At 47.8% G+C, this 26,692-nt stretch overlaps 1 protein-coding gene across 2 annotated transcripts in view; it reads left to right on the top strand.

The window, feature by feature from the left end:
- The first annotated feature begins 255 nt into the window (after positions 1-255).
- Positions 256-26,692, top strand: part of SNX30 (sorting nexin family member 30) — a 44,356-nt gene continuing 17,919 nt past the window's right edge. The window contains exons 1-2 of one of the 2 annotated variants that reach the window (XM_083719397.1): positions 256-870; positions 21,380-21,568. In XM_083719397.1, the coding sequence (XP_083575523.1) occupies positions 697-870; positions 21,380-21,568 (363 nt within the window). In that variant the 5' untranslated portion in view covers positions 256-696. The remainder of the gene's footprint in view (positions 871-21,379; positions 21,569-26,692) is intronic. The other variant, XR_014559375.1, reaches the window with a different exon arrangement.

Here is a 26,692-nt window from a genome sequence, read left to right as displayed (position 1 = left end):
GGCGTCGGTCTAGAGGACCTTTGGGGTCCCCTCCAACCATTCTACGATTCTCAAAACAAAGGGACGGGAACTGCGCAACCTTAACCCCAGTCTACTCAGAAGTAAGACCTGTTGAGTGTTCTGGGGTAAGCGGGGTTAGAATCCACCAGCTGCATAACGAGGCAGCCGGTGCTTCTTCCAAACAGGGATGCGCGCTGGCGGGCGCGAGAGAAATCCATTTCCCAGGGATCATCCGGGAAAGAGAGTGAGAGAGAGGAGAGGGGCGGCCGCCCCGCCGAGCAGCAGCGGGCGAGGAGGGAAGCAGGCGCCGCGGCTGCCGCAGGTCCCTCCTCCGCCTATGGCTGCTCTCCCCCTCTCGGCGCGGGGAGGGCGGAGCCTCGGCGTTTAGCCTCTCCGGGGGAAATTGCTCCGAGGAGCCGCGGCCGCCGCTGTTGCTGCTGCTGCAACGTCGAGTCTTTCCGAGGCGCGCGCGCGTTTCCTGCACGGGGCGGGCCGGGGGCGGCTCCGGGCGCGCGAAAGGCGCGGGGCGGAGAAGGCGCGCGGGGCTCTGCCCGTCACGGCCGCTTCCCTCCGCCCCTTTCCCGGCCAGCCCAGGAGCGGAGCGTCCGCGCGGCCTCCGGACGGTCGCTGACTCGGCGAGGCTTCTCCTCCTCCTCTCGGGCCGGGCTCCGTGACCCTCGCTGCTCCGCCTCCGCCATGTCCGCAGCCGCGGGCAGCGGCGGGGCGGGCACTCCCAAGGCGCTGCCTTCGTCGGGACCCAAGTCTCTGCGGGAGATGCCGCACCCGCTGGCCGCCTCCAGCAGCGAGGAGGCGGGCGCCGAGCTGACGCCCAGCCCGGACTTGCAGCTGCCGCGCAGCATCGCCGACAAGGTAGCGGCCGCCGGTGGGGCCTGCGCGGGGCCAGGGCGAGGGCTGGGCTCGGTTCTTCGATCTGGGTCGTGTGAATGCGTTTCTTTGCCGTGCCTGGACAGCTGGGTCGCTCAGGGCTGCAACAGAGTAAGCTGCAGTGTAGGAAACGTGCAAAAAGCAAGGGGGCATGTGTGCAAGAGGGACTTCAGCGTAGGAGCCAGCTCCTTGGGGCCGAGGACCCTTCGCTCCCCCCAAATATTTGAGCTCCCCCCTCCAAAGTTGATGGGCATTGCCATTCAAATGATGTGCATGCACCACGTCATGTCATCAATGGTGTAAGGCGGGGCTTACCTGAGTCCCCTCAATATTTTATTCAAGTTGGCACCCCTGGACTTCAGCCTTCCACCAACATCTTGCCCCCTTCGCTAAGTTGGTGAAATGGTGGGAATCTTTTTTTTAAAAGTCCTCTTCCAGTCTTTTTTGCCTGTTGTCCTCTCCTGTTTGTGTTTGTGTGTAAGCAACCCATCTGAGTATATTTTGGCTCCGACACAGCCAAGGCAAGAATGGGAAAACAACAAAGCAACTTCTGTTTGGGCTCGTAATAAGGACACAGTAATTTGTGATGGTGTGTTGACTCATCCGTGTTGAAAGTGCGTGGAGGACACTTGTGCGGAGGTTGGGTTTGCAGTGCTGTCACAAATGCAGGCTGTGTTGCAAGCGTGGGGCGCAGTGAAGCAATCCCTGGCTCCGTGCCAGGCTCTTTTCCTATCTGCCAGTTTGGTGTGTATTGGTTTGTGCACCTCACCTTGATGACCCAAATGGGTTGGCTTCCTTTTCTGGAGTTGCCTCTGTTCCACCTTTAAGACAAGTCCTCCCTGGGGGAGTCAGCAGTATATTTAAGAACAATCCAACACTACTGCCAGTTAGGTTTGTCCACCAGAAGCCATTACCTGTTGGGAAAGGTTCTCAGAAACTGCATCGCTTACCTCTTCAATTCCCAGCTTAGGACAATTGAAGAAGTGCAGAGATGATCAAGGCCTGTATTTGCTGGCACTTTGGGATATTCTTAGCTGACTTTAAATGGCATGTGAATGTCTTGGAAGTTGGTTCTCGGAGCCCCAAATGGTAGATTGACTAAAGAGCTTGGTACCGATCCCCAGGCATTAAGCAAGTTCCTGTCCTCATTTTAGACATAGGTGTCTTCTTGGATGTACGTATAGTGAATACTCAAGACCATGGGTAGACAAACTAAGGCCCAAGGGCTGGATCGGCCTAATCGCCTTCTAAATCCAGCCCACGGATGAAACAGCGTGTTTTCACATGAGTAGAATGTGTCCTTTTATTTAAAATGCACCTCTGGGTTATTTGTGGGGTCTACCTGGTGTTTTTACATGAGTAGATGTGTGCTTTTATTTAAAATGCATCTCTGGGTTATTTGTGGGGCATAGGAATTCGCTCCCCCCCCCAAATATACAGTGGTACCTCAGGTTACATACGCTTCAGGTTACATACGCTTCAGGTTACAGACTCCGTTAACCCAGAAATATTGTTTCAGGTTAATAATAATAATATTATTATATAATATATAATATAATAATATATTCAGGTTAAGAACTTTGCTTCAGGATGAGAACAGAAATTGTGCTCTGGTGGCACGGCAGCAGCAGGAGGCCCCATTGGCTAAAGTGGTGCTTCAGGTTAAGAACAGTTTCAGGTTAAGTACGGATCTCCAGAACGAATTAAGTACTTAACCTGAGATACCACTGTAGTCCGGCCCCCCACAAGGTGTGAGGGACAGTGGACCGGTCCCCTGCTGAAAAAGTTTGCTGACCTCTGCTCAAGATACTATAGTCTGAGGCTCTGACAACATCTTATATCTGGCATGAGAGAAGATTCTGCCCCAGTTAAGCATAGCTTGAGCTGTGTAAAACTGTATAACTTGAGCTGCAAAATATTGGTGCCTTAAGCAACCAGAGGCATAGCAGTGGTCTGAATTTATTTATTTATTTACAAGTTTATTTACAAGCTTTTCGAGCAACCCCTTCCACAGAGCAGCTTACAAATTCCTGGAAGTAAGTCAAGAGCACTGGCCTTGCTCCCTTTCCAAAAGCCACTGCACTCTTCCTCCCCTGTGTTCTGAGTACCTTACTTCAGCTGGGGCTTCCTATGCTGCTCCTGAGATTCGTAGGGCAGAAGGCAGGGGAAGAGGGACTGTATATGAAGCTGGAGCTGGTGACATGCAGAGCCACCACTGGACGAGTTGCAAGTAAGAAGGCAGGCAGGGTCTTCATTTGCCCCTGTGCACCAGTCTCCAGTGCTTGCTTGCTTCCTGAGTACCACAGTTGGTTGCTGCGTTGTGACCCGAAAAGAGATAAGTGCAAGCAGCCCAGCTTCATAGCTTTTTTCCCCAGGTGTTGCTGTCAAGAGAGGTCATGTGTTTGCAGGCTGCAGGGGAAAGTCTGTGGCTTGCCTTGAGAAATCTGGCAGGTGCAACCGTGCTTCAAATGTATTGGTTTTGAGTCCTTTCTCGGGATGCGTCGGAAGGGACTCTGCAAAATGCGCTGGAGGAGAGCCACCTTAACTTGTGTGTGTTCCAAAACTCTGCAGATCTGTTGTGGTTTTAACAGCTGCACACGGGGGCAGTGTAGTAATTAACCACCTTGAGAGTTTTACACAAGCGGCAGTTCCGCATGGTACAACATCATGTAATTGGCTTCCCATGAGGTATCAATCTTGTACCAGGTGTGTGAACAAACAATAGGCCTCCGTTCCTTATACCTGGGCTACATGATGATGGGAGGATTGAGTTACCCTAGGCTGCATTGCTTTGTTGACAGCAAGCCAGTGGATTTCAAGCCACTGGGACCCTTTTCATCCTTGCCTTCCAAAGGATTCTTGTGTGACAGCTCTGGTCAGGATCCCTGCTTGTTCCTTTTTGGTCATGAATGGTTGATTTACCGTAAGTTCCACAGCCTGCTTTTTCTTAGCCGTGTGGGAGCTGCTGCTGCTGTATGAATTGTCCCATCTGTGCCACTCGGATAATGTTGGAAGTGCTACATTAGATAAGTTGCTGATGTGCAAGATGAGAATTGGCCATGGGTAGACAAATTAATGCCCGGGGGGCGGATCTGGCTCAATCGCCTTCAAAACCCTGCCCATGGAAGGTCCAGGAATCAGCGTGTTTTTACATGAGTAGAGTGCCCTTTTATTTAAAATGCATCTCTGGGTTATTTGTGGGGCATAGGAATTCGTTCACCCCCCCCAAATATAATCTGGTCCCCCCACAAGGTCTGAGGGACAGTGGACTGGCCCCCTGTTGAAAAAGTTTGCTGATCCCTGGTATTGGCCTTTTGCTGATCCGGAGCTTTCAGTTTTAACCAGCACAGGAAGGTTGCACCAGCAGTGTTCAAAATTAGTCAGATGCCAGGTACATTTTGCACCTGGCTATTGGCCACTTGCAACCAATTGATATCTCGACCATCTGGAGGTGCATTCTTGGTGATCATCAGATCTGGGTAGTTTTCACACGCTAATACTCCATCCTGTAGAATTCTATCAGTTATATTTTATCTGCACAATTCAGAATGGATTTCTGGAACCAAAATGCTATTTCTGTGCAGCCTGAGCAGGAGCAGTCAACATTAAGAAAAAGAGGTCGGAATAGGCCAATATATAATGTGGACTGTCCCTGGATCAAGTGACTTTTCTTCTTTTAAGTTCTCAAAGTTCTCAGCCTAGCTCTGAACTAACCAGATGTTTAACTGTCCTTAACAGCCATTAACTCATTCCAGAGCTGAACCTTGATATCAAAATAGATCTTTATAAAGGCTCCAACTGTGGTTTGAAGTAAACCCTGCTCTCCCCCTATCTTGAAGACACACTGACATCTTGACTGTGTTTGACAACAATTTAGCAGTTTTTGCAAGCATGCTTAATATAGAGAGACAGCAGCTATCCAGTTAGGCCTGCATGTAAAAAGGTCTGTTCAAGCCCTCTTCCCGGGAATGTTGTGCCTCTCTTTCTTGAAATGTGTGGACTGCAGAAGCTTCATTGAGATCTGTTGTTATGGCCCATACCTGCTGAGAAGCAGAGTTGGGTAGGGTTTTTTTGTTTGGTCTTCACAATGCATTTTGGAACATGGCATCTTCATTGTTTAGCATTAGGAGAATCCTTGTGTAGCAGCCAAGCAACGTTCGTGTACTGCTATCCAGTTTCTCTACACTTGGTTGGTATGTGACTGTGAGTGTTCCTTGAAGGCATCAGTCCTAGATAATCAGCACCAGCTTCGTACTGCTGGGAATCTGGGTGGTGGAAGCTTGATGTTGACCTTGCCTCAGATCTGTTACCATAAATATGCTTTAGCCTGAAGAGCGTATCATGTATAGCAGGGATGGGGAACCTCTTCCAGCCAGGGAGATGAATTCTTTCATGCCCAAGAGGCAAGAAGTGGGTGGAGCAATGGACATAACTCTTCTTTTTCTACAGCAGGCTACATTTCAGCCGCTGGAAACTGGGTACATTGACCTTATTATGTCTGCACTTTATCAGCTGTTCTGTCTCCAAGGCCCCATTTAAAGGGCTGGTTTTAACCTTTCAAAGCCCCAAATGTTTGAGACTAGGTTACCTGAAAGTCTGCTGCTTTCCCTATGTACCCATCTGAACCTTAAGGTCCTCTTTAGTGGCCCTACTCAGAGTCCTCCAAGTTAATGAAGTTAATAAAGAGAGGTGGGTGAACCTCCAAGGACAGGGCCTTTTGGGTAGTGGCATCTCAGTTATGCAACAGGCTTTTCAGAAAGCTTTGCCTGGGTGGTGGTTTGGTGCCAGGGGTTGTGGTTGTTGTTGTTGTTCACCTAGCTGTTTTAAATAAGCTCTGTATTCTGACCCTGTTTTTCTTTTTAAAAATCTGTTTGTAACTTTTGTAACTTGTGATGGTGTTTGCATACAGTCACACCTCATGTTACGTCCGCTTCATGTTACGTTCTTTCAGGTTACGTCCCACAGCGACCCGGAAGTACCGGAAAGGGTTACTTCTGGGTTTCGCCGCTCGTACATGCGCAGAAGCGCAAAATGGCTTCACGCGCATGCGCAGAAGTAGTGAATTGAAACCCACGCGTGCGCAGACGCGCCGCTGCGGGTTACACTCTTTTCAACAGGCCTCCGGAATGGATCCCATTCGCAACCAGAGGTACCACAGTATATGTATTTTCTTAAACTATTTGACATTTTCGTGTCTTTTACTTACTTATTATAATTCACCCAGGGAAATTTATGTTATGAGGCTGCTTAGAAAGATGTAAAATGGCTCATGACATGAAGTGGCTGGTGGGAGTCCTGACGGTTAGGATTGAGCAACCCTTCACCCCTGTTGTTTCTGTCTTGGAAACTGCAAAGCCATTATTAGGCTAGGGTTATCTCTAAGTGTGTTAAAAGTGTAGTTTCCCCCCAAGAGACCTCCTAATAGCCATGATGACCTACAAAAACAAAGGTGTCTGGCTTGAAGGAACCCTCAGCCAACCATTTGCTAACTTCTGGGAAAGTCTCTGTCCTGTGGAAACTGGTAAGGTAAAGGTAAAGGGACCCCTGACCATTAGGTCCGGTCATGACCGACTCTGGGGTTGCGGCGCTCATCTCGCTTTATTGGCTGAGGGAGCCGGCGTACAGCTTCCAGGTCATGTGGCCAGCAGGACTAAGCCGCTTCTGGCGAACCAGAGCAGCGCACGGAAATGCCGTTTACCTTCCCACTGGAGTGGTACCTATTTATCTACTTGCACTTGACATTCTTTCGAACTGCTGGGTTGGCAGGAGCAGGGACCGAGCAACAGGAGCTCACCCCGTTGCGGGGCAGGGATTCGAACCGCCAAACTTCTGATCGGCAAGTGCTAGGCTCTGTGGTTTAACCCACAGCGCCACCTGCGTCCCCGTGGAAACTGGTAGGGAGAAGCAATTTGTTTTGGAGCAACTTGGCATGTACAAGGGGTACGTATACAACAGCACTGAGATACCTGCCATCTCTTGCACATGTCAAGTGTACAGTGTGTGAACATATGCTCCCATCCTTTCAGTGGCTGATTTTGAAACAAGTAGTTTCTGTTTCAGTCGGTGTAGCACAGTGGCATTTAGCAACTCATGCATGAGCTGGGAGGTCCCCAGTTCAAATGCATTTCCATCAAACTTGCAAGCTATTCTTCAGCAAGCTGTTCTGTTGGCCTCCACCCGTAACAAGGGCAAAAATACTGGTGCACCTTACTGAATTGTTCTAAGGAGCCATGAGACCGTGTCTGTGAATTGCTCTGAAGTATCTAATGCAGCCGTTTCCAGACTTCAGTGTCTGTATGTTTGCACCACTTGAATTTTGCTGGGAGCCTTGGCGCATCTCTTAATTAGCTTCTTTCTCCAGTGGCGACATCATCATAAAAACCAGCACAGCATTAGGAAAGTCTTGTACCCCCTAGGACAGAATGTTGAGAAGGGCTCTCTGAACTCGTGTATAGTAGACAAAAAATTGTAGACAGCGCCAGCATAACGTGAAAAATCACAAGCCCTCGGCCCTTTGCTAGCCACTCTATTGGATAAAATTGAACCTTGTCAAAATGGCCTTGAATCTCCATTGGCAAAAAGAATTAAGTGCAGGGCAAAATACTGAAACAAATTATTTTTAACTGATCGGCAGCTTTTCTACAGACCACCCACATGGGAGCTCAATTCCATGAGCCGCTTGTTTGAAACCTCTGATCGAAGGCAGTCTGCAAATGCTGAGTTGTAGTGGCCCTTCTTGCATCTCTACTCCTAATCATGCTAAAGGGAAGCAAGATTGCACTATCGTGCTAAACAGGCAGCAGAGGGGTTTGCAGAGTGCAGAATGTCTGGTCGCAGCCAGGACCCACAGCCCCCACTTCCTCTCCATACACTTAGTATAAGCATGAAGACAACTTGCGAAATGGGCTTGTGTCTTGTGGAGAGCTGCCACTCACAGCCCTAGTGTCTGGCTTACCAAGAGACTTGCTGTAGCTAACCACGTACTCATAAGAACTTGCAGCAACTGCAAGGCATGATGATGAATGGAAACATCTTTGGGGTTTTTATTTCATCCTTTGCTTTCTAAGTGTACATTCCCTAGCAAAAAACAACACCACACAAAACACCACATGTAACCTTTCTGGTGAAGGTGTTTGTGGGAGTTTAATCTCCCTGGACTTGCGTGCCAGCAGTATGTTGTTTCTTGAAGAGTTTAGATCTACAGTGGTACCTCGGGTTAAGAACTTAATTTGTTCCGGAGGTCCGTACTTAACCTGAAACTGTTCTTAACCTGAAGCACCACTTTAGCTAATGGGGCCTCCTGCTGCCGCCACGCCGTCAGAGCACAAGTTCTATTCTCATCCTGAAGCAAAATTCTTAACCTGAAGCACTATTTCTGGGTTAGCAGAGTCTGTAACCTGAAGCATATGTAACCAGAGGTACCACTGTACTTTTGTAATGTCATGAGGCCTTGTATTTACGTGCTGGCCTGGTAGTCATAGGCTAGGTGTAGGTGAAGGGGATGATGGAGGAAGAGGAGGAGGAGTGGAGCAATCTCTCTTCCTCTTCTGCAGTCAGCATAGACACGGGGCTATAACAGGCAGGAAGGCCCAGCCCTGAACATCCAGTGTAGAAAGGGTTTCATCCCTCCATGCAGCAGGCTAGTGATTTGGGGGATGTGGGGAAGTTGTGTTAGAAACTAGGAAAGAGATGCTATTTGCCACATGGCTCCTGAGACCTTGGTTATGGGCACAGAAACAGAAAGTCTAGTTGCCATTTTGTCATTTTACAGGTATGACTTATGCAGCGGCTTGGGAAGCAGTGCAGCAACCCTACTTGGGAGTCAGGTAGAGAGGCATTTCTCCTCCTGCACCCTCAGCATCATCAGCAGCAATTTTATTCTTGAGTCTCAGTCGCCATACATGACAAGAAGGCTTCTCAAAGTGTTCACGTTCTGGCAATCCCCAGTCGCAAAGTGCGCGTGGTGCCTGGCTAATTTCCAACACTGGAGCAGTTGAATACAGTTTGGGCTTATTTACAAGTCTGTCCTAAACCGTATAAAATTAATGCCCTTCTTTTACACAGGTATTAAGATGCCCGCAGACTTGACAACCACTTAAATATTGTGATTGCCGTATTTCTAATCAAATGCACAAAATAGCTGCACATTTAGCTGAATAAGCACTCTGGCAAATTCTCACACCCCCTTTTATACAGGCTATCAGTTGTTACTAATGATAACAATATATCATCTAGTAGCAGTCAGTTTCCCTTGGAATGCCAGTTGGCCAATGAGAGGGCATGTACTGCTGTGCTCAAGACCTGCTTATGGGTTTTCCAAAGGGTATGTAGTTGATGCTATGAAAATAGAAAGCTGGACTAGATGGGTATTTGGTCTGATTCAGCAGGGCTGTTACATTCTTGCAGGCTAGAATTTTACATGTGAAATTAAAATACTACTTACTCCTTCAAGTTTCTTTTGTGTAGTGGGCATTTTGACAGTTGATGATCCAATAGCTATTGCATCAACTTCCAAGGCTCCATACGGTTGTCTGTGATGTGAGATTAGGAGCCAGATAGAAAGCAGCGACTTAGGCAAAGTGATAATTCATGTGCTGTCAAGGTTGGCTGCTTAGCTTTTATCAGGTTGAATTACTTCCCTGTCCCTTTAAAAGGTTACAGTAGCTTCCTCCATATTGATATTGGCTAAAGAGGATAAAGTTGATTAACTGTAGATTGTTCTTGGGTGCATTCCAGTGGAAGATCTATAATTTTAAAAGCCGTAGGGATATCTTACGGGTTTTCCCCTGACTTGTGGAATAAAAGCATTGAAGTGGGCCCGTTACAAGAAAAAGGATCTTTTTATGTAAGTGCAGTGGCACTACATAATTTCATTTTTTTTAATATTTCAAAACTTGAGGCTACTTCTGAAGAATGGTCTTCTGAGATGCTTCAGAATGGTGGTTGTGTGCATCATAGTCATTACACTGGTTTAGATGAACACCCTAACTGGTCTTGTCCGCTTCAGTCCTGGTGTTAAAGCAGGCTTCCTCAACCTCCAACCTTCCTCCTTCCAGATGTTTTTGGCCTACCACTCTCATGATCCCTAGCTAGCAGGACCAGCGGTCAGAGATGATGGGAATTGTAGTCTCAAAACATCTGGAGGGCCAAGGTTGAGGATGCCTGTGTTAAAGAATTATGAAGGACTTTTGGCTTCCCAAATAGGAGTAAGCTTGAATCTCCATGAGTCTCCAGTTTATTTCAGGCTGCAAAACTGTTCCCATTCCATATGGTAATGGATTTATGTATTAGGTGGGTTATTTCCCATATTGGCACCAGGAGCCCTGCTTGGATGGTGGAGAGACAAGCATAGAGAGTACTCACATCATCTGAACTAGTTGTGAACTGTAAACTCTTGTTGCATCATGAGATTCAGCCATAGAGGCATAATTCTACAAAAGCCACCAGGCTGCAGAGGTGATTTATGAATCTGGGCTGAACATGAACCTCATGAAGCTTTATGAATGAGTGATGCTATTTTAGCCTAACCTAATCTAGCGGATATGTTGGAATAAATTAAGAACCATGTGGCACATGTTTTCTCCTTAAACTTCTAGGGATATTATGATTGGCAAGTGAAATCAGCTCCTTTGAAGCAATTCATTCAGTGCCATGCATTTTTTTTTTAATGACCATTGCTTGTCACAGCTTATCTCACTTTTACCAAATGGCTAATAGAGCTTTGCTTCCCCTCCCACTCCTTGGATTTGGGAGACCATTAGTCCATCATGGGAGAGAAAGATGTGAGGTGCTTTCACTGGACATTTTTAAGTGCAAATTGTTGTGTAATAGGCTTAGGAAAATCTTGACGGAGCTTAAATTATGTCGTGGAACCGCTTGGCACATTCTTCTGCTTCACTTCATTCATAATGTTTCAATAAAGTCATGCTGGTTTTTACATCCTGTTCCTTAAATAATTCGCTTAGATGTTTCATTGAATGCAGCGGAGCTTGATTTCTAATTGTGTTATTAGAGTTAACAGTTTTCACCCATAACATCGGAATTCAGAATCACCTGGTAGAAATGACTGATAAGGGAAACCAGGACAGAAATGTCTTCACAGACACAAAATCAACTTAAAAATTCACTGTCCCAAGGCAAGGTAAAGGTAAAGGACCCCTGGATGGTTAAGTCCAGTCAAAGGTGACTATGGGGTTGAGGTTCTCATCTTGCTTCAGGCTGAGGGAGCTGGCGTTTGTCCACAGGCAGCTTTCCGGGTCATGTGGCCAGCAGGACTAAACCGCTTCTGGCGCAACGGAACACCGTGATGGAAAACCAGAGTGCACAGAAACGCAGTTTACCTTCCCACTACAGTGATACCTATTTATCTACTTGCACTGGCATGCTTTCGAACTGCTAGAGTGGCAGGAGCTGGGACAGAGCAACGGGAGCTCACTGTGTCGTGTCCCAAGATAACGATACTGACTGTGAAATTGGACAGTTTTTTAAAAAGTAGAGTAATTCATGACATGGAGCCTATTTGTTCAGAGGTAGTTCACATTTTAAGCTCAAATGCTGTGGACAAACGGGGAAGGTTGCTGCTTTTATAATCTGGGAGCTTTCCGGGGGAAATCTGCATAATAAGAATAACTTTACTTAAGCCTGTTGCAGTCTTACTGTTCTTGGGGGCAAAGTAAGCTAACACTCTTAGTAGAGATATCTCATGCATGAAAGGGATTTCCCAAGATTCCCGGGGGCTAACTGCTGATGTAACCCACTGGGTGAAACAGTCCATTGGAACTTTCCCTCCTCCGTGGTAGACTCATAGAGTTGGGAGGGACCTTGAGGGTCATCTAGTCCAACCCCCTGCATTGCAGGAATCTTTCACCCAATGTGGGGCTCGATCCCACAATCCTGAGATTGAGTCTCATGCCCTATTGACTGAGCCAACGTAGAAAGAGGAGTGGCTTCTCATTTCCTGTTGCACTTTTTTTAAGAAGATGGCTGGGAGGTACTGCTAGTGTCATGCACAACCCCCTGCTGAGCTCCAGCACCGAGGGCCTTCTGGCGGCTCCCTCATTGCGAGACGTGAGGTTACAGGGAACCAGGCAGAGGGCCTTCTCGGTAGTGGCCCCCGCCCTGTGGAACGCCCTCCCATCAGATGTCAAGGAAATAAACAACTGCAGTTATACCTCGGGTAACAGACGCTTCAGGTTGCGTGTTTTCGGGATATGGCCACGCCGAAACATGGAAGTACCGGAATGGGTTACTTCTGGGTTTTGATGCATGTGCAGAAGCACTAAATCGTGCTTTGCTCATGAGCAGAAGCACCGAATCGCAACCCGCACATGCGCAGATGTGGCGCTGCGGGTTGCGAACGTGCCTCCCACACAGATCATGTTTGCAACCTGAGCATCCACTGTATCTGACTTTTAGAAGACATCTGAAGGCAGTCCTGTTTAGGGAAGTTTTTTATGTCTGATATTTTATTGCATTATCATTAATTCTGTTGGGAACCGCCTAGAGTGGCTGAGGAAACCCAGCCAGATGGACGGAGTATAAATAATAAATTATTATTGTTTATTTTGGGCTCCTTAGTGCTGGGGAGCAGCAGGCAGATGGATGGATGGCAGTCCTGCCTGAGGAGGAATCCAGCTGATAAAATAATATCTGTCACCCAAGCCATCATTTTTAAAAGTAGCAGCTATCAACACAAGGTTTAAGTGGTAGAATAGAAATGGGTGCAGTGAAGAGAATCTCGCACATTTGTGACTGATGTTCTTCTTTGCCACTTAAATCCAAAGCAGTACACCAGGTGGCATGATGGCAGCCTCTGCCTGGTATTTAATGAGTGTCAAGTCTGCCTGTGTCATTGAAGGATTGTATGTGACGGATGCAAACGTTTTAGCACTGCGGCAGAATCCTCTTTCTATTAATAAAAGGATTTCAGGGTAACACTGCAATCCCTCTCTCCCCCTGTGCTTGTTTTGGAGAAATGGGCTTTTTCTTCTTCTTCTCAGCAAATCTGCTAACCTCTGGGATAACTTACGTAATGTGGGCAGTCGAGGGCTGACAAATCCTACGCATGAGCCAGAGAAGGCAGGGGTGGTAGGACTCGAATAAGGGAGCATATGAGCTATATGTGATGTGAAAAGGGTTATTCAATCTTGCAATTAATATAGGAGCTGAGGGAAGAAGCTGAACATCAGTTCCGTAGTTTGTGGTACCAAATTATTTTTGATGCATGCAGCACCAAGGCAAGGCAACAATCTGTGATCTTTTGGAACTGTTTATGTTTGTGTTGCTATATTTCAAACACTGAAAATCCAGACAGAAAAGTTGTTGAGCTTATTTTGGCAAAGCTCCTGAACAGGAGCCAGCAAACTTTTTCAGCAGGGGGCCAGGACCTTGTGGGGGGCCAGATTATATTTTGATTTATTTTTTTAAAACGAATGAATTGCTATGCCCCACAAATAACCCAGAGATGCACTTTAAATAAAAGGGCACATTCTACTCATGTAAAAACACGCTGATTTCCGGACCATCTGCGGGCCAGATTGAGAAGGCGATTGGGCTGGATCTGGCCCCCGGGTCTTAGTTTGCCTACCCATGTTCTTGAGCAACATTGCAAAAAAGAGAGAGGGGTGTTTTTGAGCTATTTCTAAGGAAAGTCAGCACTGCTGACACAGGCTGGCATATGACTGGGTTTTCCCAGACTCCAGTATTCCAGATATGTCCATGAAATTCTGGACGTAGGACGACCCTGTGCCTATATTAGATGTAAAACTAGTGAATCTGTCTCCTATTGGCCTGGTACAAACTAAGGTGCTATTTGCGTGCAATACTAACCCATGATTTAGTAGTACATAGAGAATCCTCAGTGAGCCTGAACATAGCATTGGGCTTGCATGCTGCTCCCCTGCTTCGTGTGTGCCCGCCCAGGAGCAGGACATTACCAGAGTTTAGTTCTACTTTCTAAAGAAGCCTGGTGTCCTAATAATTAACAGCACCCTTAACAAACTACAGTTCCCAAGTTTTTGAGAGGGAAGTCATGACTGTTATAGTGGTATAAAGATAAAGGGACCCCTGACCATTAGGTCCAGTCGTGGATGACTCTGGGGTTGCGGTGCTCATCTTGCTTTACTGGCAGAGGCAGCCGGCGTACAGGGTCACGTGGCCAGCATGACTAAGCCACTTCTGGCGAACCAGAACAGCACACAGAAACACTGTTTACCTTCCCGCTGGAGCGGTACCTATTTATCTACTTGCACTTGACATGCTTTCGAACTGCTAAGTTGGCAGGAGCAGGGACCGAGCAACAGGAGCTCACCCCGTTGTGGGGCAGGGATTCGAACCGCCAACCTTCTGATCGGCAAGTGCTAGGCTCTGTGGTTTAACCCACAGCACCACCCACTTCCCTATAGGAGTTATTTAAATGCAGGGGTTTTTCTCAGCTGGAACTGAGTTCCTGCATCACTCAGTTGGGTTCCAAGGGAGTTGTTCATGGTGAGTTCTGGCACCTATTTTTCTAGAAAAATAGCACTGTTTAAATGTATGGTGTTGATGTGACCACAGTGAGAAATTGGGGTAAGTTTTGTTGTTTAAAACTTAATAGAAGATGCTCTCTTATGAAACAGTTATTTCTCTGCTTGCAGTTGTGTTAAATACATAGCACTTGGCATATGACAAATAGCTTTTCCGCTCCTTCTGAACTTGCAGTCTTGCCTTCTGGGGGTTATAGGTAGCTAGAGAGTTTGAAGTAGAGGATTTCTCATCCTGCTGGTTATCTCCCACTTCTACTCTTCCATAATGGTTGGGAGGAAGGAGGGAAGATTAGCTGCTAAGAGACACAGAGTGCACATTAGGGCTAAGCAGATGCAAAAAATCCAGCTGGCATTTCTTTCTTCAAATGTCTCGAATAGGGAGATTTGTATGCTTTTTCATCTGCCAAATAAAAGAAGACAATTGTGTCACTAAGTTTGGGATATTCTAATCAACTCAGAAAAGTCCAGGGCATGTGCTGGGGTTTTATTTTTATATATGCACTTCTCAAAAGAAGGTGTTGGCTGTAATGGGAGGATTTTCTAGATTAGCAGAGGCACTCAACATTCCAAAGGCCCAGATAAGGACTCTGAAATTCAAACAGAAGCTGGCACAAAATGTTGCAGTGCAGAGCGTTCCTAGAATCATAAAGTTGGAAGGGCCCAGAAGGGTCATCTAGAGCAGTTTCCCAACCTTGGATCTTCAGCTGTTTTTGGACTACAACTCCCATCATCCCTAGCTAGCAAGACCGGTGGTCAGGAAGGCTGGGAATTGTAGTACGAAAACAGCTGGAGACCCAGGGTTGGTAAACAATGATCCAGAGCAGGCATGGCCCAACTTGGCCCTCCATATGTTTTGTGACTACAGCTTCCATCATCCCTAGCTAACAGGACCAGTGGTCAGGGATGATGGGAATTGCAGCGGCGTAGCGTGGGTTGTCAGCACCCGGGGCAAGGCAAGTAATTTGCGCCCCCTAACCCGGGGCAAGGGAAGTAATTTGCGCCCCCTAACCCGGGGCAAGGCAAGTAATTTGCGCCCCACGCCGTGGCGCCCCCCCTACCAAGCCTCTATATTCTGCGCTTGTCAGGCTTGGCTGCTGGCCCTCCGTGGCCTGGCAACGGACTCAAGAGACCGGCCGTGGCGGCGCTGGAGGGCTGGTCTGGAGCCCGAGAGAAGCCTCGGAGAGTTCTCGCTGGGTTGACCTCGCAGCCTGGGTTACCCTGCGGGGCTGTTGTGAAAGGCGAAGGCGAGTGGCAGCGTGGCTTGCAGCGGAGCAAAGGGCACGACCACGGCGCTGGGACGTGCCCTTTGCTTGTGCCCCTTTGCTGGGGAGGCTGAGAAGGGCGCCCCTTTGCTGCGCTCCCCCGGGAGGTCCCCCGGGAGCAGAACCCGCTGCCTGTGCTGGCAAGGAGGATGAGCCCAGCTGGCAGGCCGGCCAGAGAGGAGCCTTGCGGGCAGCGAGTGGCCTGCTCCTTGCGGGCGGCGGTGGCGGCAGCGCAACTCCCTCCTGCCGCGAGAGGCGGGCAGCAGCCGGGCCTCGGACCTGCAGCCAGGAGCGCTGCCTCTTCCCGCGCCCCGAGGGCTCCCCGCGCCCAGCAACCCGGGGAAAGCGCCGCACTTCCACCACTGGCCCTGCTTCCACCACTGGCCCCTGAACCCCAAGGCTGAGGCTCATGGCGCGCACCCCGGCTTGCAGCTCCTCCGCTGCCCTTCCAATGGGGCAGCGGCCCGCAGGGAAGAGCAGGCGCGCTCTCTGTCCTCAGCCGAAGCCGAGGGGGGCTTCTGGTAGCCCCGGGGTGGGAGGCGGAGGGGGTTCGCTGGCTGCAGCCGCCTCGCCTCGCCTCCGTTCTCCTCTCAAATCAGACACAGACGGCTGCTGACAGCGAGGAGAAGGGGCAGGGGCGGAGAAGCGCAGCGGGAGGCGGCGGCGGGGGCCTCACAAGAGAAGCGCGCCCCACGGGACTGAACCAGGTTCCTCTCCCCGGCTCCCGCAAAGCGACGTGCCCGTCGTGTGCTCTCCGCAAAAGGCGCCAGATCAAAGCGGCAAACGGTACAGATCCACACCACGCCCCCCGCGGAACAGTCGTGCCCTCCACATTACAGGCAGCTCAGAGTTAAACTCTGCGCCCGAGGCTCTTCGGCAACTCCGGAGGCGGCGAGTGCGCCCCCCCAGATGTTGCGCCCGTTGCGGCCGGCCCCCCTTGCACCCCCCACGCTACGCCACTGGGGAATTGTAGTCCCCAAAATATCTGGAGGGCCAAGTTTGGCCATGCCTGATCTAGAGCAAAAGCCTCCTAGAGGAAAAATCTCTTTGAAAGCTTAGTTTAGTCCAGAGTTAATGTGATAAATGAGGCTGTTAGAGGGCTGTGAAAATTTGTGTCCCAGGCTTTTTAGACTCGTCTACCCATGTACTATGGGACGCAGGTGGCGCTGTGGTCTAAACCACTGAGCCTCTTGGGCTTGCCGATCAGGAGGTTGGCAGTTCAAATCCCTGTGACGGAGTGAGCTCCCGTTGCTCGGTCCCAGCTTCTGCCAACCTAGCAGTTCGAAAGTACCCCAAAAAGTGCAAGTAGATAAATAGGTACTGCTCCGGCGGGAAGGTAAACAGTGTTTCTGTGCATTGCTCTGGTTTTGCCAGAAGCGGCTTAGTCATGCTGGCCACATGACCCATAAAAACTGTCTGTGGACAAAAGCCGGCTCTCTTGGCCTGTAAAGCGAGATGAGTGCCACAACCCCAGAGTCATTCACGACTGGACTTAACTGTCAGGGGTCCTTTACCTTTACCCATGTACTATCTGAATCCAAAGGGGCACATTGATTTCCAGATGTGAACTTTCCCCCCAGCTCTCCTATCCCAGTATGGAAAGCTTTTATAAATGAAAAGTGCTTGCAGTTTTTCTTTTCTTTTCAGGCTGCTGGCAGGCCATACATGATTTGATTATGTGGGAAGGTGGAATAGTTTGAGGTTTTTTTAAAGCAACCCAACAATGAATACCTTATGGACTAGAAACCTTTTGGCCTTATTTGCCTAGCTGTACTAAAAATGAAGCTTGTTTACTCTTAAGAATTAATAGCACATGTATACATCACAGCGGGTGGCGCTGTGGGCAAAACCTCAGCGCCTAGGACTTGCCGATTGTATGGTCGGCGGTTTGAATCCCCGTGGCGGGGTGAGCTCCCGTCGTTCGGTCCCAGCTCCTGCCCACCTAGCAGTTCGAAAGCACCCTCAAGTGCAAGTAGATAAATAGGTACCGCTTACTAGCGGGAAGGTAAACGGCGTTTCCGTGTGCTGTGCTGGTGCAGGCTCGCCAGAGCAGCTTCGTCACGCTTGCCACGTGACCCGGAAGTGTCCTCGGACAGCGTCTTAAGCGAGATGGGCGCACAACCCCAGAGTCGGTCACGACTGGCCCGTACGGGCAGGGGTACCTTTACCTTTACCTTTACATCACAGCAGCACATCTGCATCATTCATAAATTCTCAGATGAGCTGGCATTTATAGAAGAGAAAGACAGGGAAATAAAAGTCAGAAAAGACCAGTTGAACTCCTTCCCATTCCTCTTGTCACAACACTCCATGTTCTGATAACAAATACTTTCATGCATCTCTATCTTGTCTCGTTTTCTGTAAACAACTTGTGTTTTTTCAGATAATTCTATCTTTTGCAAGAGCCAGGAAAAAATTGTAGGTATGTGTTTTGAGACATGAAGAATAATCCTTTTGTACTCCCCATGCAGTTCTATGTAGTTATGCCATTTATTACAGTCATACCTCGGGTTACAGACGTTTCAGGTTGCGCACCGTGCTGAACCCAGAAGTACCAGAACGAGTTACTTCCGGCTTTCGGCGCTCGCGCATGCGCAGGAACACTGAATCGCAACCCGAGCATGTGCAGACATGGCGCTGCGGGTTGCGAATGCTGCAGGTTGCGAACGTGCCTCCCACATGGATCACGTTCGCGACCCAAGCATCCACTGTACTTAGAAAACACCCAAATTCTACAAGCAGGTCCAAGAATTCATTAATATTAAAGAAAAAACACCACCTTCAGTTGACTGCTAAGAAGTGTTGGGTCAAATCTGAATCACGCATGTTTGTCCAAAATGGGGTGGTAATGCTACACTCTTACAGAATGTGCTAAATTAATATAGAGAGCACTGCGACTCCAATAACAGACCAAGTGTGACTTTCTCCTACTTTGGGGGGAAGGTGCAGCCCCCCCCAAGTTACTGGTACTGAAATAAACTACTAACAGTGCAATTCAATGCAAGATGCATAATTCTATAACTAACCTTCACTTGATGAAATATAGCCATTTTAAATGTCAGTTGTGCATTTTGATTCAGCAAGTTTTAAAATTAGAATTCAAAATTTGCAGGACTTTAAGTTCACAAATGGAAAAGTTTGAATGACATGGTAGCTTCTGATCAAGGGTTTCCTGTAGTTCAGGGCATTTATTTTGTGGAAAACCAAGCAGGAGGGTAGTTTGTGGCAGAGAAAAACTGCACACTCCTTAATAGGGATAGCAGCCTATAAATACATGAGTGATAAGCATCTGCTGTCCTCAGAGTTTATCTTGTCGTTTATTGTTTAGCAAAGACCATCTTTGTGTGTGTGTGTGTGTGTGTGTGTGTTCCAAGAATACATAACTTGGTGAGGCTTTTTCTCTCGTCCTCATTTGAACCTTGGGTAGCTTAATTTAAATTACAACTGGCTTCAGAATCTTTCTTGCTTTTTCGCTGTAAACATACTGCAAATCGTGAGCAGGATTTGAAATAGGAGCAACGGTTAAAGGTTATATATGAAACAGAAGAATGTGTCTTTGGAGAAATGTTTATTAGAATGCAGCGTGTAAATGGGATGGGATTGAGATGTTGTGTAAATGGGATGGGATTGAGAACATCTCGGAGGGAAAGGCAGGAAGCCAAAAGTTTAAAGAGACATGTATACCAAATTTGGAATCTGGAATATATATGTCAAGATTTTAAAGTTTAATAAAAAATTGACTAGTGAGTACTGGGTCTTCAGTGGATCCCTAAGCTTGTTTACTCAGAAGGCCTGTGCTCAAAGGGGCTTACTCTCTCGTAAGTGTGTTTTGCTCTGGAGCTGTTGTGTCTCAAAAGAACTTGTGCTTCTGAACTTACAGAACATAAAGGTTTTGCTGTGGGGTGGAACCTGGGAGTTCCTGTCGCAGGAGAGTCAATTGCAGAAACTTTTGTGGGTGATACTGATAAAGATGCCAAAGATGTCGAGGTTCGCCACTTAACTTGTACACAAGTTGGTAGCACTGAGGAGAGACACCATGATTTAACATCTTGCAATGAACCTGCAGGAGGGGGAGTTAACTTGGTAGCCTCCAGATCAGGGCCGGATTTAGGTTTGATGAGACCCTAAGCTACTGAAGCCCTTTATATGTCCAGCTGTCCTTTGTCCACAACAAATTGTCACTTTTTGTGTGTGTGTTGAATATATGCTATTTGGAAATTAATGGACCTAATAGGTATCTAAAGCCATTTGCCCATGTTGCCATGCAACCAGTCCATGCAGAATGTTGGCACCCTACATATAGAAATGAGCAAACCAGTGATATTTTAGGGAGCAGGCTGGCAGGCAGGGCCCATTACTTACATCATAGGAGCCCACACAACACAATACAGGTTTTATGTTATTTGTAGGTTTTATTTTATTTGTTTTTTATCTTACACATTGGAAATGTACATCCACTTGGTTTTTTCCTTTAATTTTTTGGGGGGCCCCCAAGAGAGTGGGGCCCTAAGCTATAGCTTGTTTAGCTTATATGTAAATCCGGCACTGCTCCAGATGTTGGTGGACTACAACTCCCATCACGCCCCACCCCATTTGCCATGGTGATTGAGACTGATGGGAGTCAGAGGTCAGCAACATAGGGCGGCCACGATATTGGCTGCCTTTGCTCTTCAGTATGAAAGATCTGACACACACACTCAGAATACTTCAGAGAGGGTGCTGCTTGCCTTCGTGGCTATAAAATGCATTTTCGGATGTGTCCAGGGAATACTGAAGTGCTTTCTCAAAAATGCTGGCTTCAATTCAGCAAACAGAGCTTGAAAGGCTTAATGGTAGGCTTGCAGAATTTAAGAATGGGCGGCAGCAAATACTACAGCAGGACTTGGTAAAATATACTGCATTCTGAAAATCCAGATACTTTCCCCAGCTATGGTGGAAGGCCATAAAAAAGGGGCTGCAAAAACTGAGCACCTAAAAAACCTGGGCTTTGTTTTTGTGAACTTCTGTACAGTCATACCTCAGGTTGAAGTAGCTTTGGGATAAGTATTTTCGGGTCACGCGCTGCGGCGACCCGGAAGTAACGGAGCTCGCTACTTCTGGGTTTTGCCGCTTGCGCATGTGCAGACGGTCAAAATTACACCATGCGCATGTGCGGAAGCGGCAAATCACGACCCACACATGCACGGACGCGGGTTGCATTTGCTTCTGGATGCGAACGGGGCTCCGGAAAGGATCCCGTTCGCATCCAGAGGTATCACTGTATTGCATAGTGTTGTGGTTCAAAGCAGGCAGTACATAGTTTGACTCTCCTCCAATATGAACTCACTTGCCTCAGTCTGTTGTGGGGAGTCATTGTAAGGATCACAACAATTCTATGATTTCATAGAATCATAGAATTGTGGAGTTGGAAGGGACCTTGAGGGTCATCTAGTCCAACCCCCTGCAATGCAGGAATTATTTGCCCCATGTGAGGATCGAACCCACAACCCTGGGATTAGGAGCCTCATTCTCTACAGCACTGAACAATGAAGTATATACATGCTAAGTATTGCTAGTCAAGCATGGGGGGTTCAGCAAAATGAATTTTTTTGAACCACTTACCCAGTCTGCCTTTGTGGGCGATGCTTTTAAAAATCAGAAATGGATTCTTTCTGCTGCTGGTTTCCCTCCTTCTCCTCCTTCACACCTGCCATTTTGCTTTTTTTCCAGGACCTCAGTCTGCCCAATGGTACTCCTGTAGACACTTCAAGCCCAGCCTCTTCTTCCTCACTTCTGAACAGACTGCAGCTGGATGATGACTTGGATGGAGAGATGAGAGACCTCTTTGTCACTGTTGATGACCCCAAGAAACATGTCTGTACGATGGAGACTTATATCACGTACAGGGTCACAACCAAGGTAATACAATGTAGCTTTCTCCCTGTGCATTGTGGCTTCAATTCTGTTCTCTGTTTCGTTTCAGGTCTAGACTAGTTTTCTAAACTAGTAAAGGTAAAGGGTAAAGGGACCCCTGACTGTTAGGTCCAGTCGTGGACGACTCTGGGGTTGCAGTGCTCATCTCGCTTTATTGGCCAAGAGAGCTGGCGCACAGCTTCCGGGTCATGTGGCCAGCATGACTAAGCCGCTTCTGGCGAACCAGAGCAGCGCACGGAAATGCTGTTTACCTTCCCACCAGAGTGGTACCTATTTATCTGCTTGCACTTTGTGCTTTCGAACTGCTAGGTTGGCAGGAGCAGGGACCGAGCAACGGGAGCTCATCTCGTTGCGGGGCTTAGAACCGCCAACCTTCTGATTGGCAAGTCCTAGGCTCTGTGGTTTAACCCACAGTGCCACCCGCGTCCCTCTTCTTCTAGACTAGTAGCTGGAATCTTTTGTGTATGGATGAGATCTCACTGAGTAGAGTGTTCAGGCACTAGTAGGGCTGGGGAATATATCAATATATTGTCCAAAACCAGTTTGGGGTCCATATCGTGGTATCAGTTTCATGATTTTTGACATGGCAATATATTGCAAATCCTGATGTATGTGTGTGTGCTATGCAAAAATCACAATGTGGGAAAAATCAGCCAGTGCCATATAGCTCAATCCTTATTTCAGATGTGCTATATCAGTACAGTGGTGCCCCGCAAGACGAACGCCTCGCAAGACGAAAAACCCGCTAGACGAAAGGGTTTTCCATTTTGGAGGCGCTTCGCAAAACGAATTTCCCTATGGGCTTGCTTCGCAAGAAGAAAGCCCATAGGGAAATCTCCGGGGACCTCTTTTAAATGCTAGCGGTGGGGGGGAGCAAAGCCTTTCCCCCCCTCCAGCCTTCAGAAGAGGTCCAGGAAGGCCGGTGGGGGCCGAAAGGCTTTGCTCCCCACCGCCAGCATTTTAAAAGCAGTCCGGGATAGCAGGGAAGCGCTTCCCGCTATCCCAGATGGATTTTGAAGGCAGGCGGGGGGGAGCAAAGACTTTTGCCCCTCGCCCGCCTTCAGAATAGGTCCTGGACTGCCGCCCGCCAGCATTTTAAGATCGCCCCGGACAGCGGAGAAGTCCTCCGCTGTCCCGGGGGCTTTTAAAATGCTGGGGGTTTTTTAAAATGCTGGGGCATTTTAAGATCACCCTGGGACAGCGGAGAAATCTCCGCTGTCCCGGGAAGGCAGGCGGGGGGGAAGCAAAGACTTTCGCCCCCCGCCGGCCTTCAGAAGAGGTCGGGGGACAGACTGTCCCCGGACCTGGTCTGAAGGTGGTTTCCATAGGAACGCATTAATTGATTTTTAATGCATTCCTATGGGAAACCGTGCTTCACAAGACGAAAAACTCGCAAGACGAAAAGACTTGCGGAATGAATTAATTTCGTCTTGCGAGGCACCACTGTATTTCACAGTGTTTAGCTGGTGATATATCACAATGCTGAAAACCAGATATCTCCTAGCCCCAATACATATTTATATGACGAACAGATGTAAAGAGCCTTGAATGGAGGCGTTTTCCTAGAGAACATTTTTTCAGTGGCCCATCTTTAATGTTTGAAGTGCCTTTAAGCATATGAGTTAAGTAGCTTTTCTGCTTGTAACCTTGCTATTGCTGAAGCAATTTCTATCTCATGGAATGCAAACTGCAAATAGGCAGCATTATACTGTTCTGTAGCATTACCAAGGATAAGTGGGCTGTCTGACATGAACTGCTAAGCAGCATGGTTGAGATGTACTGCTAAATCAAGTGCTTCCTGCAGGATATTTCTCTTTTCCCTCTGTATTGATCGCCTTATGCAACCCACCCCATTCAAGGTTATTTTCAAGTTACATTAGGGTAACATTAGGAAGAAAAAGAAGGGACGCGGGTGGTGCTGTGGGTTAAACCACAGAGTCTAGGAGCTGCCAATCAAAAGGTCGGCGGTTCGAATCCCCACGACGGGGTGAGCTCCCGTTGCTTGGTCCCTGCTCCTGCCAACCTAGCAGTTGAAAAGCACGTCAAAGTGCAAGTAAATAAATAGGTACCGCTCCAGCGGGAAGGTAAACAGCGTTTCCGTGCACTGCTCTGGTTCACCAGAAGTGGCTTAGTCACGCTGGCCACATGAGCTAGAAGCTGTACGCCGGCTCGCTCGGCCAATAAAGCGAGATGAGCTCCGCAACCCCAGAGTCGGTCATGACTAGACCTAATGGTCAGGGGTCCCTTTATCTTAACCTAGGAAGAAAAAAGGGGAGAAGAGGTGGAGGGGGCCATGGTGGGTGGGGGTGGGGTCGGGAGGTGATATTTTTATTTAGTTTAATGTATGTGTGGGTTTTTGTGTCAGCGTCATTTGTGCAGGTTTTCTTTGCTATTCGCTTGTGTTCCTTTGGTGCTGAGAGAAATTGGGGTTGGCCTAGGGTGTGGTTGCTTGTTTGTGATTAGCTGTGCTGAACTTTGTTTTCGTGTGGGGTGGGTGGGTGTTTTTGAATCAGGTTAGCCATATTGATTCATATGCTGTTGGAGCTCACACCTTATTTGTGGTTCATAGAATCATAGAATTGTTGGAAGGGATACTGGGGGGGGGGGGGTCATTTGGCCAACCCCCCGCAGTGCAGAAATCTCAGCTAAAGCATCCATGACAGATGGCCACCTGACCTCTGCTTAAAAACCTCCAAGGAAGGAGAGTCCACCACCTCCCGGGGGAGACCGTTCCGCTGTCAAACAGCTCTTACTGTCAGAAAGTTCTTTCTTATGTTTAATTGGAATCTCCTTTCTTGTTCATATGCCTTATTTGAGACTGGGACCGTGTGTGTTTGTGTGTGTGTTTGTGTGTGCACACGCGCACAGTGATGTTGTGTGTAGCCCACATCTACTTCCAAATACTTTGTGACAGGCCTCTCCTCTCACCCATTCAAGTTAGGACGGTTTAGCACATTGCATCAAAGGAAGCTGTCAAGCCCACTTTATGGCTTAATATCTGTATTGTATGCCTTTACCTGTCATGGCTTCTCTGGAAAATCCAATGTTTAAAGTGACAAGTGTTAAAAAATTCTGTTAGATCTCCAGATTTCTTCCCAGTTTCAAGGAATCCCTGGGGAGAGCTTTAGTCATCTGCTTTATTAAACCCACTTGGCTTTCTCATAGTTCTGAGAACTTGCTTTGTATTGTGTGGTTAATAACATTTGCAGAGCTGTGTTTCCTGCTAAAGATAGTTCTTTGACTTCTAAGTTCCACAGTTTACTTGACTCACTAGCTTAGAGAGTTTTCTCTCATAGGCACTGGCTATGGGTGTCTATGGTTGAGAGCACACAACTTATTTCACTCTCCTCCCCTTCTTGCCACAAGAATGTAAGAATTTTCCAGGTCGGGCTGCCATTGCTGGTGTTCGAAGGTCTTGCATTCATTTGTAGTTTGTGGAATGCGATTCTCCCTCTTCATGAATATTTCTATTGCTTGTATACTTCTGGGTGAAATGAGTACCAGTGCCTTGTATTGGATAATGCCTCTAAACTCACAAGCAATGTATGCTTGTTTTTTGATGGTGTTATGTGCATAAGCAAGAGAGAGTAGAGAACCTTGGCATTCACCTCATAAATATTCCCATATAAATTTTTCCATTCATTTTGAACAATTCCTCCCAGTTTGATGGTAGAACAATGGAGGAGCAGGTTTGCTGCCATCTATCCTGAAAAACTGCAATCTCCACTATGGGTGAAATACTTTGATTTCAGTTGTATCCAACTAAGTTTTACTCAGTAGAGTCCTCCTGAAATTAAAGGACCTAAGTTAGTCATGTCTTTTAGTTTTAATGGGTTAAGTCCAAATGTGACTGATGTTGGATAGAACCATTGGTACAGAAACAAGATTTGTGATTCGAGGACCCGTCCCCCGCTTGGGTATAATAAAGACACGTGGACACAGTATATTAGGTTAATGGGCTATAAAAGGCCACAACTTTATTGATTACAGCATGTGAGAGGTATTGGCTTAGGCATTGGACGACAGCAAATTTTGACTCCACCCACTCGGAGAGGGGTGAGTCTGACGAGGGTTAACCACCAGTAGGGGGAGCCTGTTGATGCAAATACAACTATAAGCTCACCCCTGATGTCACCGGGGGTCGTGCCATGGCCCCCAGCCACGCAGGGCATCGGACAGGATCCACGATCGCCGGATTCCTTTAACGGAATACCCATAAGTGAAGGGGTAGGCGATGGCCACACCCTGCCCTTCCGTACACCAACAATACATCCGGCAGCACAGTGGAGGGGAGAGCTGGCGCGGCCGCATTTGAGCGGCTAGACCACGCCCCCTAGCCGACACCTGATTGGTGCCATTCCAGGGGGCGTGGCGCGCCAACGGCGAATAGTGGTGCAGGTGCCGAAACGCCCCCTGCAGAACGCGGGACTCGGATCCCGATCACAATCCCTCCCCTCCGGGAGGAGGAGAGGCTTAACATGAAGAGACAGTGGTGTGGGGTTGTTGTTATTTGTTTCGTTTTTTCCAGTGTGCTGGCTCTTGTTTTCCCCAGCAAAGCACAAATTTAGTGTCGGACACAGAGATGGTAAGAGGGGAAGCAAGGAGAGGAATTCCCATTGCGCAGGGAAAGTTCTTGTGCTAAAACAATACAGCTTCGATGGGATACAACCCTAAGTGTTAATTTTCCAGAACAAAGAAAGGGAACACATCCATCAAAGATACAAAAAATTCATAGGCTCAGTTACTATGTTAATGTTATCTTTTACATTTCCCACTCCTCAAGGAATGTTCCATTCAAATAACTTTTCGTTTTGACATATCCACCACACACTTGTCCAGTAAGTCCTTCCCTTCCCTCCTCTTTATTTTCTGTCCCTTAGTTTTTATGTTTTTAAAAAATGCTTGATATTTGATGTTAACTTTTGTATATTGCTTCCCCCCCCCCAAGCTTTAATAAAAAGAGCTTTCAAAATAGGGGCACTTGTCCAAGTTCAATACTGAGTTGATTCCCAGGTTGTGCATCTTAAGTTGCCAGAGGCATGTGAAAATAAAATTTGTTTCTTTGCTAATGCTTGAATGGCTCGGCTTGAGGTACTGGCTTCAAGTCAG

This window comes from Podarcis gaigeae (genome assembly GCF_964106915.1).
Source record: "Podarcis gaigeae genome assembly, chromosome: 17".
NCBI classification, from domain to species: Eukaryota; Metazoa; Chordata; class Lepidosauria; order Squamata; family Lacertidae; genus Podarcis; species Podarcis gaigeae.
This window is presented reverse-complemented; position numbering and strand designations above follow the sequence as displayed.